The following is a 16253-nucleotide window of genomic DNA, read 5'->3' as shown; positions in this document are numbered from 1 at the left end:
AATATAACTAGCTGACACATATTTAATTTGGAATCCAGGAATCCTGGCTGTCTGTAAGAAGAGCCTTACTGGATCACACCGAAGGCCTATGTAGGGTGACCATATGGAAAGGAGGACAGGGCTCTTTAATAGTTGTACTGAAAAGAGAATTTCAGCAGGTGTCATTTGTATATATGGAGAACCTGGTGAAATTCCCTCTTCATCACAACAGTTAAAGCTGCAGGTGCCCTGCCCTCTTTTAAATCTGGTCACTCTAGCATAGCTCCTGCACTTTAACTGCTGTGATGAAGAGGGAATTTCACCAGGTTCTCCATATATACAAATGACACCTGCTGAAATTCCCTTTTCTATGCAACTGTTAAAGATACAGGAGCCCTGTCCTCCTTTTCATAGGGTCACCCTAGGAGTGCAATAGCACCCTTCTGCTTCTGTCCCTGAGCAACTGACATACAGAGGTATACTGTCTCCAATAGTAGAGGTAATATATAGCTATCATGACTAGTAGTCACTGATAGTCTTATCCCTCCTGCCCATGCCCAAATCTTTGATGTTACTTACCTGGGAGTATTCATAGGATTGCATTGTTAATTACCCAGCCATAATCGCAGTCAATGTAATAAAATGGTAGATTCTGTCCCGTTTCCACCCACCTTCTTATGGGGATTCTAATCCATGTTAGTGGTTATTGTGAGAATTAAACTAGGGGACAATCCTTATTCCAGATTAATTTATCCAGAACTAATAGGCATTGTCTTGTACAACTGGTTTCTCTCACTTCCAAGAGGACTTAGCATTTCTGAAACCCACGTACCTTCCAGGCATTATAACCACTAGACATGACTCCTTTCCCAGAGATTCTAGGAAATCTGTTTTATTCCCTCTACCCCCCGCACCGTTGGCACATGAATGTGTTTGCTAAGGCCACATTTAAGAAATTTGCTAGCTCAGTGCTCTTTCAACTGGCACATCCTACGCTTCATGTAAGCTAACAACCTGTTTCTTTTCTTATTTTTGTTTCTTCCATGCAGGGGGATTGGAAAGCAGGGGCTGCAATGCTTAGGTAAGTACTTTCTTCTGACTTTCCCCCATTTGGTTGGCTTTCTTTTCACACTTCGAGTGCCACATGTTGTGAACGCACAATCACGCAACGCATCAGAATCACAGAGGGGAAGGAATGACGATTTTATAAAAGAGAGGTTGTGGGGGCTGAAGTCACGCCCCTTTCCCTTTGAGCTCGGATAGCAGTGGGGATCCTCCGTAGCAAGCCAATGCTCAGGGAAGGAGCACACTCTTCATATGCTCAGAGGTACTCTGTAAAGGCACAGAACCTCTTTTGGGAGAAGAGGAAGACTGGGGAAAAGGAATTTTGAGGGAAGTAGAACACTAGAGGGGTTGGGGCTAAGACCTATGCTGCCTGGGGATGATGGGAATTGTAGTCCCATCACATCTGGAGGGCATCAGGTTGGGGAAGCCTGGGTTAGAGTGTTGGACTGGGAGCTGGGAGACTCGGGTTCTAATTCCCTCTCAACCACATGGGTCACTGGCTGACCTTAGACTGGTCAGCATCTCTCAGCCTAACCTAGCTCACAGGGTTGTTGTGAGGATGAAGGCGTGTGGGAGAAGAAGCGTGTAAGCCACTCTGACCTCCTTGGGGGAAAGGTGGGATGAAAACATAATAAGAGCCAGCATGCCCTGGTTCTTTGGGAGAACAGTAGCTGCTCGTGATTCACAGCAGGACATGTTAGGGGACGTAGGAGCTGGGATTCAGGACTCTTAGATTCTTATCAGGGAAGGAGGCTGGATGGCAGGGCGGGGGCTGGGTTGCTTCTGATTTCCCTAATTCCCTTTTTAATCAGGCAGTTCACAAAGACACAGCCCCTGAGCCAGGTCTTATTGTTTCGTTGAACTAGATTCCTTCATCTATTTTAGGGCTGTGAAATCTCTCTTTCATTCTTCTTGTATTTTATGTACACTTCCGTCTCTTATGCTACTTGACACTTCAGTCCAAATTTACCTTCATGTTGGCACCTGCTTACTTGCTAATATCTCTCTCTGTGTGTATGTATATATAGAGAGATAATAGAAGAAAAGAGAAGTTAAAGTTGGAGCATGTCCCAATACCGGTGGAGGCTGGTGTCTCCAATTTTGGTGGGGCTGTGATTCCATTCTGGGTTTCACTCAGAACCAACCAGAATTCCAAAGGAGCTGTCCAAGGTGCTGAAACTTAACCCCCAAGTGGGATCAGCACCTTAGACAGCTCCTTTAGAGTTCTGGCTTGTTCTGACTAAACTCTAGAAAGAATTAACAGCCCCACCGAAATCGGAGCCACCAGCCTCCACTGCCCAGTACACACATGCACACTAGTGTGGAACACAAACACATGCGGACTTGTGTCTATGTGTGTGAAATGACAATCCCACCCCCACCCCCTGCCGCACACTCATAACGTTAGCCACAAATCACATCCTCAAACCTAGGATATCCCTACCTATCTGCCACGTTTGATTAGCTGTGGCTCCCTGGTACATGTCCACTGTTTGTTTGCTGATGTGTGTTTACTCTTCACATTTTGTTCATTTTAAAGGGGCTGTTTTCTTCCACCATTGCTACACAAAATAACTATCTAATGTGGCAGAACACACACCCCTGCCTTCCTCCCACCCCACCAGTAAACTTTGCACTTAACACACTTCATATGATTTAACAGAGAAGCTGACGGGAATCTGAAACCCCTTCCAAAGAGAAATAATTGGCATGGACCTGGGCCTAGAGAGGATGGTGTCTGGTCTCCAGAACAAGATGTTCCACGGTGACATCCGGTTGCTTTGTGCCCTATTTTGAGGCTTTCCAGGAGCTACCACTCCCGATGCATTGTGGGTGAAAACGTCAATATGTGAATTGGCCCTGGGTGGTGTGTCTCTAGCTGCCAAGCTGAGAACAGGACCTGTGCCTTGATCCCCTTGGCTGACATGCCTGATCCGGTATAGCAACATGCACCTTTCCCCCACTGAACTTCACTGCCAACACAGATTTGTTGTCTGCCTCTCCAGTCTCGACAGCTTTTTCTCCTGCTCTCAGATGTGCTGCTGCTGGATCAGATCTCAGCAATTGGAGCAAGGGTAGCCTTTGCCCGATTTGAGACATCCAGCGGTGAGCAGAAGTAGAAGCAGATCCAACACTGTCAACCAGGGCCAGCCCTGCCATTAGGCAGAGTGAAGCAGTTGCCTCAGGCAGCAGATGCTGGGAGGTGGTGGCAAGATATTGTAGGAGAGACCTGTGTGCCGTGCAGCCTGCTCCATGGCCCCTAAGTTAACCTGCTGCCTTTAAGCGCAGTGGAGGATCCTGCCTCATAATCAGTGTTGAAGACAGAATCATCTGACAGTCCGGTCAGCTTGTGTGCACGGAATGGGAGGGGGCGCCATCTTGTTCTTCACCTCAGGCAGCAAAGTGTCTTGGGCCGCTCTGCTGTCAACAGGTATCAACGGGAGGCAGCATAGGCACATAGGCTTACGTATAAATTATATGCTGGGTCACCAGAAGCTGAAAAATCAGTCCCAGTCAATGAGGGCCCGAGGGATAGAGCTGTATGCATGTAATAAGAATATCAGGCAGCGTGCGAGAGAGTGAAATCTGGGTGGGGGGCAGGAACAGATTCCAGGGGCAAGGCTCTCCCCTAGGGATAGCTCAGAGAGGCTGTCTTGCCAAGCCTCAGAAGACAAGGAGAGGCCTGGCCGTATTCTTCCCTAGGAGGCTGCAGTCATTCCAAAACGGGAATAAGAGATCTGTCAATGCTTTGCCTGGGCAGGGAGAAGAAAACTCTTGGGAACCATGGCAACTTCCGTCTCATCGATGTGTGTTCACAAGAACTAGTCTGACCCTACAGCTGTTTTCAAATATCTATAGGGCGGACAGGTAGAAGATGGAGAAGACGTGTTCTCTGTGGCTCAAGAGGGCAGGGCAAGAACCAGTGGTTGGAAATTGCAGGGCAGCCGATTTCAGCTACATGTTCGGAGAAACATCCTCTTAGCAAGAACTGTTCAATAGCAGAATGCAGTGTCTTGGGATGGGGCAGCCTCTCCTTTGCTAGGGGTATTTGAGAACTGTCTGTCAGGGATCTGTAGTTGTAAGATACTTGCATTAAGTAGGGGATTGGACTAGATCAGTGGTTCTCAACCTGGGGCACTCCAGATGTGTTGGACTGCATCTCCCAGAATGCCCCAGCCAGCAGAGCTGGCTGGGGCATTCTGGGAGTTGTAGTCCAACACATCTGGAGCGCCCCAGGTTGAGAAAGGCTGGACTAGATGATACCTGTGGGGGCTGGTGGTTCTGATGTCAGTGATGGGGTGAATCAGCTTCAGGCTTCAGTCAGAACTCCAGGTTTCAGCAAAGCACCTTGGGTAACTCCTTTAGAGTTCTGACTGAAACCCCAAGTGGGTTTGCTGCCCCAGTAACATCAGAGAGCTGTCAGCCTCCACTTCTGGGCCCCCAATGTCCCTTCCAGCAATATGATTCTAGGATCATGCAGTGTTGTATATACACTTTCCTATGTGAAAACTGATTTATGTGTAGGAATTTGTCACCTTGGAAGTAGCCCTAATTACTAGAGTCAACCCGCACAAGAAATTTGAGTTGTTTATATAGTTCCCCTCCAACTCTGGTTTTTTTTGTACCAAAGCATGTATTTACATATTTATTTATTTTTGCCCTTTGTACAAGGAGTTCAGGGCAGCAGACCTGGTTCCCTTCCATCTTTACTCTGTGAGGTAGACTATGCTGAGACAGAATGATTGGTTAACAATCGCTGAATGGGCTTCATAGCTGAGTGGGGAGCTGAATGCAGGCTTCTAACCACAACGCCACATTGGCTCTCCAGCACTTGTGGGAGCTGAAATCTTCCATGAAAGATCGGAGGAGGAGACGGCCTCCTGAAACCTTTAATCTTTCCTCTTTGTGTGTGTGCTAAAAAATCACTCACAAGCTGCTTTTCATCCCGTGGGGCGGGGGCAGAGGGGATGGCGATCATATAACCCTCTAGATGTTGCTGGACTACAACTTCCATCTTTCTTTGCCATTGGATATTCTGGCTAGGGCTGGTGGAAGTTGCTATCCGCCAACATCTGGACACCCACACATTCCTCACGCCTGCCATAAGGGGAAGGATACAGATATCTATGGGCTCATTTACACCTGCAGCCCTTTGGGGAGTGGGGAGGGGCGATCATGGAGTTTCCCACTTTTGGGATCGTCCCTCAGGGGCCACATGCCAGCGAGTTGCCCTGGAAGTAAAGAGGGATGTTCCGGGGCACCTTTTTTTTAAAAAAAGAGAGACATTTGCGCAATTGTGCAGGCATGATCCTGCATGAAGGTGACATTTAAAACAAACCACGACAAACTTGGCGCAGGAAGACGCAGAGCGCCATCAGACAGATGGCGAAAATGTTCAACTCATCACCTCTGATGCCCACGGACTCCCCCCGCACAACTCCGTGCCTGTTTCCTGAGCCCCGCTACTCGTGGGGAAGAGGGAGGACCCCGGGAGGGAGAGCCACACCGCCCACGGGACTTGGGATGGTCCCGAGACGGTGGGAAAAAAGCAGTCCCAGCTATCCTGGAAGAACTGAGTGCTCGTCCCAGGTTCACCCCGGGATCATTTGAGGGGCGAAGGGACAACCTCGTGACCACCCTGGGAGAAATGGCAGGTGTAGATTAGGCCTAGGTCTTTCCCCCAATGGGGGTTGGGTGAAGCAGCTTGGGGAATGATTTTTAGTTGTAGAAATGCTGGGGTGGGGTGGGGTCTGTAGTACCTGCCCATGCCCCAGCCGGTCCCCCATGAAAAATCAGAGGCTCCTTGAAAGAAATAGCTCTCATTAATGCACTCTAATGCACACCAGGGGGGATTTCAAAAGCACCTGTTATTCCATGCACAGACCCGCTAATTCACTCACCATTGTGAGATGTTTGCCTTCTCCGTGCCCCCCCAACCCCCCCGACATCTCTCTTGAACATATCCCCTCACTTGTGTGTATACAAACAACTCTCTCTGTTTCATGTGTGTCCAGCCTCCATGCACGTGAAGTGCGTGCAAGAATTCTCTCGTGAACGTACGCTCAGGTCCTGCGTGCGTTTTCTCTGGCGCGTATATGCCCGGGTGGAATTCCCTCCTTCGCCAGTTGCGGCAACCACGAAGAAGATTCCCACTGGCAAGTCAGCGCTTGTGCGCTGGAGACGTACAGACAAGACCCCTTCACATAGCCAGTTTGGTCTTTTAGGGTTCCTCTGCTCCACTTATTTCCACAATGCGTTACCTAGATTCGGGCAACACTCCCCATCAACGGACGGACGGCTTGTAGGCCAGGGATGTCCCCTTGCCTGCCTGCCTCCTTGCCTCCCCCCACTTGTATGGCATTCTGCAAAACACATCCTCAGCTCCCTGTGTCCAGACCTGCTGGTTGCTAAGAAACCACCCTACGGCTGCCACGGTGATTGCTAACCAGCCCCCCTTCCTCACTTGCCAGTTCCATCAACACCTGCCAATCAATGGCTGTTGTCCTGTATCATATTCTACCGTTCCAACTGTGCTCCGCTCAACCCAGCTGTGAGGACCCAAGCACCCTCCTTCCCACATCCATTTTGTCCTCTTAATTCATCAGAGCCCCCCACCCACCCCCGCCATTTTCTCTTACAGAATTTGGGAGGGCTGGTTCCCAGCATGAGTCACTGTAGCCTACCGGGCAGCCCAGCCCATCATACCCCCTAGGAATTGTAGGTCTAAGCTTCTGCACCCCCCCCTGTCTCCGCCCATGCATTATATTTGTCTGCATGCTGGACTTCACACACACGCGCACACACACACACACACACACAGGGTAATGGCTTCATGGTTCCCATGGCTTAGGAAACCTGTTGCCATGGGAACCCAGAGGCATTTACAAAACTGGCTGAGCAAGAGCGGTGGATCAGGGATTGGGTTGCCAACTGGCTATAAAGTAATGGATCCGGCCTGGGCTTGTGGCTTGTGCAGCAGCTTGATATGCCGGAAATAGCAGCAAAAGTCAACATAGCCTTGTGGGGCACCTTAAATACTGATAGGAAATAGCAGCTGAAGCTTTTGGAGACGGAGATAAACATGATCTGCTGCTCATTGGTGTGGATCGAATGTTAAATTTACCCAGCTACATCTGCCAGTTTAAAGATTGGCCACTTTTGGAAAAAGCAAAGATAGCTGTGTTGACTATAAGAAAAAGTCCAAAATCCATGTTGCTGTAATACCCTTATTAGGCCAAAATACATGTTGCTCTAATACCCCACCAAACTAAAAGATTACCCACCAAAAAAAGCTTGCACTTTTTTTAAAAAAACAAACAAACAACTGCAAGCTTTCAAGATACACAGGTCTCTTCTTCATGCAAGATGTTAAAAAAAAGGTGTGTGGTGAGGGGAATGGGGAGAGGGAAAAGCGGCTAGATCTGTAAATCCAGACAAGTTAGTCCCAGGTATAGTGTGGGAGAAATTGGCAAGTTATGTGATATAGGAGGGCTCTGCTACCCCTTTTTATGCTGGGAAGAAGAGGTGAGTCCACAATTTAGGGAAATATGAAGTCCAGATATGCTCAGGAGTGCTTTCCATCCTAGTCGAACCATATGGTGGATCACAGACAGAAATTAGACATAGTAACAAAGCAGGAGGTAATTTTAGATGTTATTCTTGGGAATAGAAGACAATTAAAGTGGTTGGAAGGGGTGAATGAAATCCAGTTTCTGGTGGTGTAAAATCCTCGTCCTTTATCTTAGTGTCTTGCTGTAAATATGGTATATTTTAAGATTCACAAAAGGGCAAAAGTAATTGTGTTGACTTAGAAAAATTCTAAAATCCATGTTGCTGTAATACCTTTATTAGGCCAACTAAAAATTCATGAAAAGAATTGTTGTTTTTGTTTTTGCGGGGGTGGGTGGGAGGTGGTTTGAACATGTGGTCAATATGAGTAAACCATGAAATCACCTTTACCCGCCCTCCCCTAACCCCTCCCCTTGAACCTGCTTTTTTAATAGCAACTTGCTGATGAAGAGATCTGGAGGTTTCGAAACCTTGCACATTTTTGGTGATCTTCTGGCTGGCCTAATAAATGCATTGCTGTGATAAGGATGTTGGAATTGTAGCCTAGTAAGTGATAGTGGGATGCCTCAGAAAAAGGCTGCTGGTGGGAGGAGAAAGGGGTGGAAATGTTTAGATGAGGCTGAGAGCCAGGACTCCTGGGTTCTTTTCATGTATGTGCCTGAGCAAATGTCTTCCCTGCCCCCCCTCCTCTGACTCTGTCCAATCCCCCTCCCCCGCTGTGCTGGGTACTTGTGGATTCGTCCCCCGCCTGTTGCCATGGAGACCCATCTTCCAAATCTCAGGCCTGAAGATGCAGAAGGCAGGAGAAAGAGTGAGGGGAAGGGGGTGGAGAGCAAAGTCACACCCTCACCCTTTCACCTGCACTCACAGATTTAACACCCAGGCGCTCCTTTCTCCAGAAAGCTCACTGCACAAGTTCCAGCTGGTTGGGTTTTGTGGAAGACCCCAGGGTATACACTCAAGATTAGTTGTCACATATCGGTAAGATATTTACTAATACTTGCGCGCGCGCACACACACACACACAAAACAACTTTCGGCAGGAACAAACAAAATTCAGAGTTGGCACATGACCCAGACTCTTCTAAATGGTTCAGTACCGTCGGCAAGATTTTCAGATCTTCTTCCTAAGTTTCACCCGTTATATAATATATACAGCTAGCACTGTGTTCTTGGGATGCCTTGCAAAACTTGATCCATTGCTCTTTGCCAGATAGCAAGAGCTGATTCAGTACCAAACAGGAGCCTGTTAGACTGGTGTAGACGTTTTGGAGCGTTGGTGGTGAGTTATGCCTTGGAACCTTCCTCCAGTCCCATCTGCAAATCTTCTGCTATTTCCATCGCCTGTGACAAATCGGTCTTGCTGTGTGACCAGGCATGCTTATTTTTAAGAAATAAGTTGTGGCAGGGCTAGGAAAGGGATTTTGGAGCGCCGCTGCCAGGAAGGGGCCATATTTTTCATTCAAAAGGTTCCAGGTTTTAATCTCCAGCATAGGGTGACCACATGAAAAGGAGGACAGGGCTCCTGTATCTTTAACAGTTGAACAGAAAAGGGAATTTCAGCAGGTGTTATTTTGTATGCATGCAGCACCTGGTGAAATTCCCTCCTTAGCACAACAGTTAAGGCTGCAGGAGCCCTGTCCTCTTTTGTAACTGGTCACTCTGGCTATACTCCTGCAGCTTTAACTGTTCTGATGAGGAGGGAATTTCATCAGGTGCTGCATGCATACAAATGACGCCGGCTGAAATTCCCTTGGGAATACAACTGTTAAAGATACAAGAGCCATGTCCTCCTTTTCATATGGTCACCCTACCCCAGCATCCACAGACAAGGCAGGAGAAATGTGTGCCTGAAACCTCAGATTGCTGCTGCCAGTCAACGTCAACAACCTTGGGCTAGCTGGATCAATGGTCTGACTAAATGGGCCTGTTCACACGATTGAACAGCCCACTGTGGGCTGTGGCATGTGCCGGCACAGGCTGGCAGCCATTTTGAATATTCAGCGCCAGGCCATGGTTCGTTGTGTTGTGTGAACCTGGGGACCATAAGTTATGGGAGGGTTAAGCAACACTGAATATGCAAATCCCTCCTGGGACGTGCTGACTTGCACTGCAGCCCACTGTGGCTTAAACAACCCACGGTGGGCTGTTTTGATCATGCAAACCAGGTCAACATAAGACAGCTTTCTATATTTGTATGCAGACTGTACAGGGCTAGATGAAGTAATTTAGCGTAAGGCAGCCTCCCCCAATCTGCTGCCCTCCAGATATGTGGGACTGTGACTCCCAACACCGTGTTGGCTAGGGAATGCTGGGAATTGCAGTCCCGCACATCTGGAAGGGACCAGGTTGGGGAAGGCTGGTGTAAGCTAACTTCATAAGTTCATGTTTTGTGCTGTCAGTGCTTTCTTGGACAAGCATGGTCCTGACACAGGATTCCCTTCAGTAAAGAATAATGACTATTTCCTTTCTTGTCTGTTTTTTCATTCCCTTCCCCCCATCCCCCTGATTTTGCCATATTTGCCCCCTCCCCAACCTTTTTCTTTCCCCTCCCCTTGTCTCAGTGTGCAGCTTTGTCTTACACAAGAGATGTCACGAATTTGTCACTTTCGAATGTCCAGGAGCTGGGAAAGGGCCCCAGACAGACGTAAGTGATTCTTGGGTTCTCTGAGCGGCGTGTGTAGTTCTAGTGGGCAAAGTATTGTGGGCAGGGCTCAGAAAACAGGACTTGAGGCCTCTCTGCCACTCCAGGTGAGCGTTCCCATTTCCTTGCTATTTATACTGCTGACAGAGGGAGTGGATAACTTCATGCACTGGCCCATTTCTTTTGTCCTTGGCCTGCAATCCTAGGAAAGGCACAGGGAAAGATGGGAGGGTGTTGCCTCATCTGCCTCGCTCCTTGAGCTGCGGGCACAACCGTGCGTGCACACATTTACACAGCCGTCTCCGGATGTGCCCTCCCTCAGAGGCAGAGGCATGTGCCATGCAATGTCAGGCACGGAGGCTTGTGACACACATGTCCATTTCATGTGCACTGCCACATGTTTCATTCTGGGAAGATGTACCTGTCAATTGTTGTGCAGGCTGTTGCGCATAACTTTAAAGGTAGCCTCTTTGTAAAATCTCTTTGCATGCAAACACACTGTAGCCCATTATAGTTGTTTTTATGTGGAATTTCATATTGCTGCTGCCTCATTTGTGCTCCTGATGTTGAGTATGTTTTTATGCAGCTATGCAAATGGAATTAGTTATTTTTGTGTGTGCACATCTGTAAATGTATTCATGGAAATGTAAACTCGTAGATCTCCATGGATGCTCATAAGCCATAACTCACTGGCAGTTCACAGTGGCCCTGTTCAGAAGATACATTAAACCATGACTTTAACCATGGTGAATAAGGCAACATGCTTAAAGCCATGGTTTAACTTAAGGTGTCTTCTGAACAGGGCCATAGTTACTGGGGCTGTTCATAAAACATGTTAACCTGCATTCCGTGGCTGAGTGTGGGTTGTTTTGTATCATGAGTTGTTTGTTGAAGCGTGGGTTAGCATGTTGTCTGAACGCAGTCAGGGTGGCATGTTCACCATGCAGTGTGGCTTATTTTCTTGAGCAAGCCACCTTGAGAACCCATGGTTTGTTGCTGGGTTGTTCAGGGTGTTTAACAAGCCACACTGCATGGTTAACAAGCCACACTGGTTGCGTTCAGACAACACAATAACCCACCCTATGGAAAACATGCTGCGTTCAGAAAACACGCTAAGCCATGGTTCAACAAACAGCTCATTGTTCAAAATAACCCATATTCAACTGCTTGAGTGTACGTTAGCATGTTGTGTGAACACCCCACTATGTATGAGGACCCGGGTTTAATCCCTAGCATCTCCAGTTAAAAGAATTTAGGACCAAATTACACCAAATGCAAAATGTGTCACTGTAAATGGCATGTACCTTTAAAAATAGATAAATAGCAGTTGCATGGGGGCTTGATCAGGATCAGGGAGTGAATCTTTTCCTCCTGTGTTGAGTCCCAACCAAAAAATGTCCGTCCCCCCCAAAGCTACTATTAGCTTTGGAGAGGAAGCTCCCATTGGAAGTTGGCACCAATAGGAGCTTCCCTCCTAATAGCAGCTTTTGGTGTGTGGGGTGTGAGATGGGTTAACCCTTCCATACACCATGGTCCCAATTCTGATTGGTCTGCCACATCGCATGTATTTAGAGTAAAAGAATGATACACACAACTCACATTGCTGCGTTTAGTGCAATGTGTAATTCCGTCCTCAGGCAGCAGGTGCTGGGAAAGGCCTCTGCCTGCAAATAATTAGAACTAAACCACATCCTATACAGTGCAGGCCGATAAAAGCTTTATTTAAGCAAAAGCAATAGTAAGCAAATGACGTTTTAGGTAGGGTGACCATATGAAAAGGAGGACAGGGCTCCTGCATCTTTAACAGTTGCATAGAAAAGGGAATTTCAGCAGGTGTCATTTGTACACACGTAGCACCTGGTGAAATTCCCATCTTCCATCACAACAGTTAAAGCTGCAGAAGCCCTGCCCTCTTTTGTATCTGGTCAAGAGGGCAGGGCTCCTGCAACTTTAACTGTTGTGATGAAGAGGGAATTTCCCCAGGTGCTGCATGCATACAAAGGACACCTGCTGAAATTCCCTTTTCTGTACAACTGTTAAAGATGCAGGAGCCCCCAGTCCTCCTTTTCAAATGGCCACCCTAAAAGTTTTAGGCCCCCATTGAAAAGCCTGCAAAAATGTGGCTTGACATACCTCCACTGGAACTGAGTCCTGCAAGTGTGGGGTTCTTGCTGAAAAGGCCCCCTCCCTTGTGTCCACCAACCTAACCATTCTCGCAGGCTGGCACATAAATAGGGCCTTGTATGCCGATATAAAAGTGTGGGCTAGCTGATATGGGTGAAGGTAATCTTTCAAGTTATTTGGTCCCAACAATGTAGGGCTTTAAAAGCCAGTGCCTTTAGATTGGTCCTGGAAATGCACCAGCAACCAGTCACAAGCTCTGACTGTCTAGCCACCACCAATACTCAAATGTAGCACCAGTTGAAGTTTCTGAACCTTCTTTAAAGGCAGCCCCACATAGATAGCATTACAGGAGTCCAGCCTGGATGTCACCAGTGTGTGGAAAACTGAGGCAGGCTTCATCCTCCCCAGACAGGGTTGCAGTTGGTGCACTAGCCTAACCTGGTAACAAGCCCTCTTGATAACCCCCATCCCCTGAGCTCCCACAGTTAGCGCTGAGTCTAGGAGACCTCCCAAACTTTGCACTTGGTCTTTTGGGCAGGGTGGGTGGGGGGTAAAGCTTTGTCTCAGACCAGTTCCAAACCTTCATGCCAGTACTGGGCTAGATGGACCAATTGACTGGCTGTGTATAAGGCAGCTTCATCCGTCCAAACCTGGCAGTGTTGACGTTTGTTTGTTTATCTATTTCAATAATCAGTCGCCCGATAGCCAAATTTAAATTCAGTTTAAAAGACATATGGGGGCTCTTCACACGAGTGAAATAAGGCGCACTCGGAACTTTGCAGGTCCTTTTGACAATCTCCTGCACTTCTCCCATGCGTTCCCCTGGTTATTCTGTTCTAAAAATCCCCCTGGATATCCCAATTCTTCTGAAATATCACGGGATTTCCTATTGTGTGCAGCCAAAGTTGTGCCATGACACAACCTCTAGAGGGTGCTGTCCTATTCAAGGCAATGAGCACCAAGAGGAGAGGTGCAAGAGAAGCAGGAAGCAAAGCCCTGGTAAGGCAACGTGATTTCTCAAAACCACAGTTTAAAACACCAGTCAATAACTGTTGGTTGTTTTATCATGGTTTTAATTTTTGTGAACCGCCCAGAGAGCTTTGGCTATTGGGCGGTATAAAAATGTAATAAATAAATGAATAAATAAATAACTGCATAAACGCACCATAAAACAGAACATCCATATCAGAGACTAACACAGTTTCAGCCATAATCATGTAACACAAACAGTCACAAGAACAAACTTCACGAAAATCTGCCACACTAAAGCCCGTTCCTAGCAGCCTGGAAGTGTATGCTCTGCACCCCCTTTCCATGGGTATTCACATTTGTTTACACTCCACAGACAGGCCCCTTTTACTTGTGGGCAAGCTAGAAATTCACTTGCAAAACCAGGCCTTTGCCTTTCATAGTCTTCTTGACGTCTGTGCGTTCTTACATCCCACTACTCAAAAAGAGAGGGAGGGTGCTGAGATTCCTCTAACAAAAGTATAACGCAGGGGTTTACGTGACGTTTGGAATGGAAATGGGGCAGGGCCCACGTGGCTGCTGCATGACAGAGAATGTGTTGGGCAGAGGAAAATAAACTAATGTCCTCCAGTTGTTTTGGACTACAAGTCCCTTAAACTGCAGCCAAGATGGCCAATGGTCAGGAATTATGTGTGTTGTAGTCCAAAACATCTGGAGGGCACCTGGTTGCCTAACCCTGGTGGTGTAGGGTCTCACCTTCACTGATGATGTGCTTTCTCTGAATTTCCCCTTTTACAGGATCCCCGGAACAAGCATAAATTCAAATCTCACAGCTACAGCAGCCCAACCTTCTGTGATCACTGCGGCTCGCTCCTCTATGGGCTGGTGCACCAGGGGATGAAATGCACCTGTGAGTCACCACTCCCCCCTTCCCCAAAGTTGTATGGCTCATTGCAGCAAAAACAACCCCAGGGGACATTAAAGCCAGGGTGCTGAACCTCTTCCAGCCTGAGGACTGCATTCCAGTGGTGGGCCTGACCGTAGGAAAAAGGGGTGGAGCCACAATTTAAGCATATTTTAGATCAGTGGTTCCCAAACATTTTCAGGTCACCGCCCCCTTGGTTCCACAAACTCATGCCCAGTGCCCCCTAACCTACACTATAAAAATCATTATACAGAATAGCCGTTTTCAATGACCCACGAAGGAAGATAATAATGATAAAATTCAAAACAGTAACAATTAATTGAATATTTATTCAAAATTCGAAGCATCTGCCCCAGGCTTGCTGAGGGAGGGAGGGAAAAGAGAGTGAACGCCTCTGTTTTGCAGCCAGCGTGGCGGGGCACACCAAGCAGGGTATGTCTCTTCATTAGCATTTTGGTGCTTTTGAAACATTTCAATTCACCGTTAAAAGGACTCTTCTTAAATGGTATTAATACATGTGTGGAGTCTTCCCCTATATGGCTTGGGACCAAACTACCTTCTCCCATAAAAATGTCCCTGGGTTTTAAGACCTTCTGGAGAGGCGCTTCTCGGAAAAGACCACCTTGAGTGCCCCCCTGCCACCCCTTTGCCTCTTAGCGCCCCCCTGCTGCCCCCTTGCCTCTTAACGCCCCCCTATGCAATCCCACTGCCCCCAAGGGGGCGGTACTGCCCACTTTGGGAACCACTGTTTTAGTTGAAAGCTCTTACTGCCAGTAAATAAGCTAGGGTGACCACATGGAAAGGAGGACTGGGGGCTCCTGTATCTTTAACAGTTGTATTGAAAAGGGAATTTCAGCAGAGGTCATTTGTATGCATGCAGCACTTGGTGAAATTCCCTCTTCATCACAAAGCTGCAGGAGCCCTGCTCTCTTTTGTATCTAGTCACTAACAGCTTTAACTGTTGCGACGTAGAGGGAATTTCCCCAGGTGCTGCATGCATACAAATGACACCTGCTTTTCAACACAACTGTTAAAGATACAGGAGCCCTGTCCTCTGTTTCATATGGTCACCCTAAAATATGCCTCAGGAGAGGGGTTCAACCTTTTAGAATGGGGCAAAAAAATTCACAAAAATTGGGGGAAAGGGAGCATGGATATCCGTGGCATCCTGGAGGGTCAGATGCCCCCCCCCCGGTGATTCCCACCCCTCCGGGCAATTGGGCTTCCTGCTTTAAAGACTTTCTAACATGGACTCTCCAGAACAAAGGCCTCTTTCATCAGAGGGCTGTTGTCACCTGGAGGTTAAGGGCACTAGCTATGAACAGGAAATCCACAGTTCAAATCTTAGATCTAGCATGGATCTACTGGGTGTGCTTAGGTAAATTGCTATCCCTAAACCTCAGCTCTACAGCTGCAGTGTGAGAGTAATAATAATATTACACTACTTTGCAGGGTTGTGCAACAAAGGCTGAGGTTGTGTCTATGCATATTCTTGAGCATATGGGAGAAGTCCTCTGCAAAAACCAATTAGTCTTACAAAACGGCCTGATAGGACAGTATTATACAGTATATTACTATTGCCTTAATCTAGTTAAATTAGTTGTGACTTAGGCTGGTTCCACATATGCAGCAGAATACATTAGTAAAATCCTGAGGTGGTAGAATAGACTAACTGCAGACTGCAAGTGGGGGATAACATTTTTGAATGCTTTCTCAAGAGACATATATAGTTAGGCATGGAGTCAGATACATAGAAAAAGTAAACAAATATATTTTTAAATAAATTGATTTTTAAATAAACTGAAAAAATTGCTCAATCAACTCAAATTCATATGATTAACTAAGATGTCTGCGACAGGGTGGCAGCCCGATTCTCTGCCTTTTTAAATTATTATTTTTTCTATTAGATAATCCAACCAATTAATTGACCATGAGCATTTCTACACGAGGCTTTTCTTGCAAGCTCGTGATTGGCAG

General features: G+C 47.2%; 1 protein-coding gene across 1 annotated transcript in view; it reads left to right on the top strand.

The window, feature by feature from the left end:
• PRKCG (protein kinase C gamma) overlaps positions 1 to 16253 on the top strand; it is a 54653-nt gene that overhangs the window by 14952 nt on the left and 23448 nt on the right. Inside the window, exons 2-4 of the mRNA XM_063138410.1 lie at positions 1029 to 1060; positions 10179 to 10261; positions 14150 to 14261. Coding sequence (XP_062994480.1) covers positions 1029 to 1060; positions 10179 to 10261; positions 14150 to 14261 — 227 coding nt within the window. The remainder of the gene's footprint in view (positions 1 to 1028; positions 1061 to 10178; positions 10262 to 14149; positions 14262 to 16253) is intronic.

Source organism: Elgaria multicarinata, chromosome 11 (genome assembly GCF_023053635.1).
Source record: "Elgaria multicarinata webbii isolate HBS135686 ecotype San Diego chromosome 11, rElgMul1.1.pri, whole genome shotgun sequence".
NCBI classification, from domain to species: domain Eukaryota; kingdom Metazoa; phylum Chordata; class Lepidosauria; order Squamata; family Anguidae; genus Elgaria; species Elgaria multicarinata.
The sequence above is the reverse complement of the archived record's forward strand: the minus strand, read 5'-3'. Positions and strand labels throughout refer to the sequence as shown.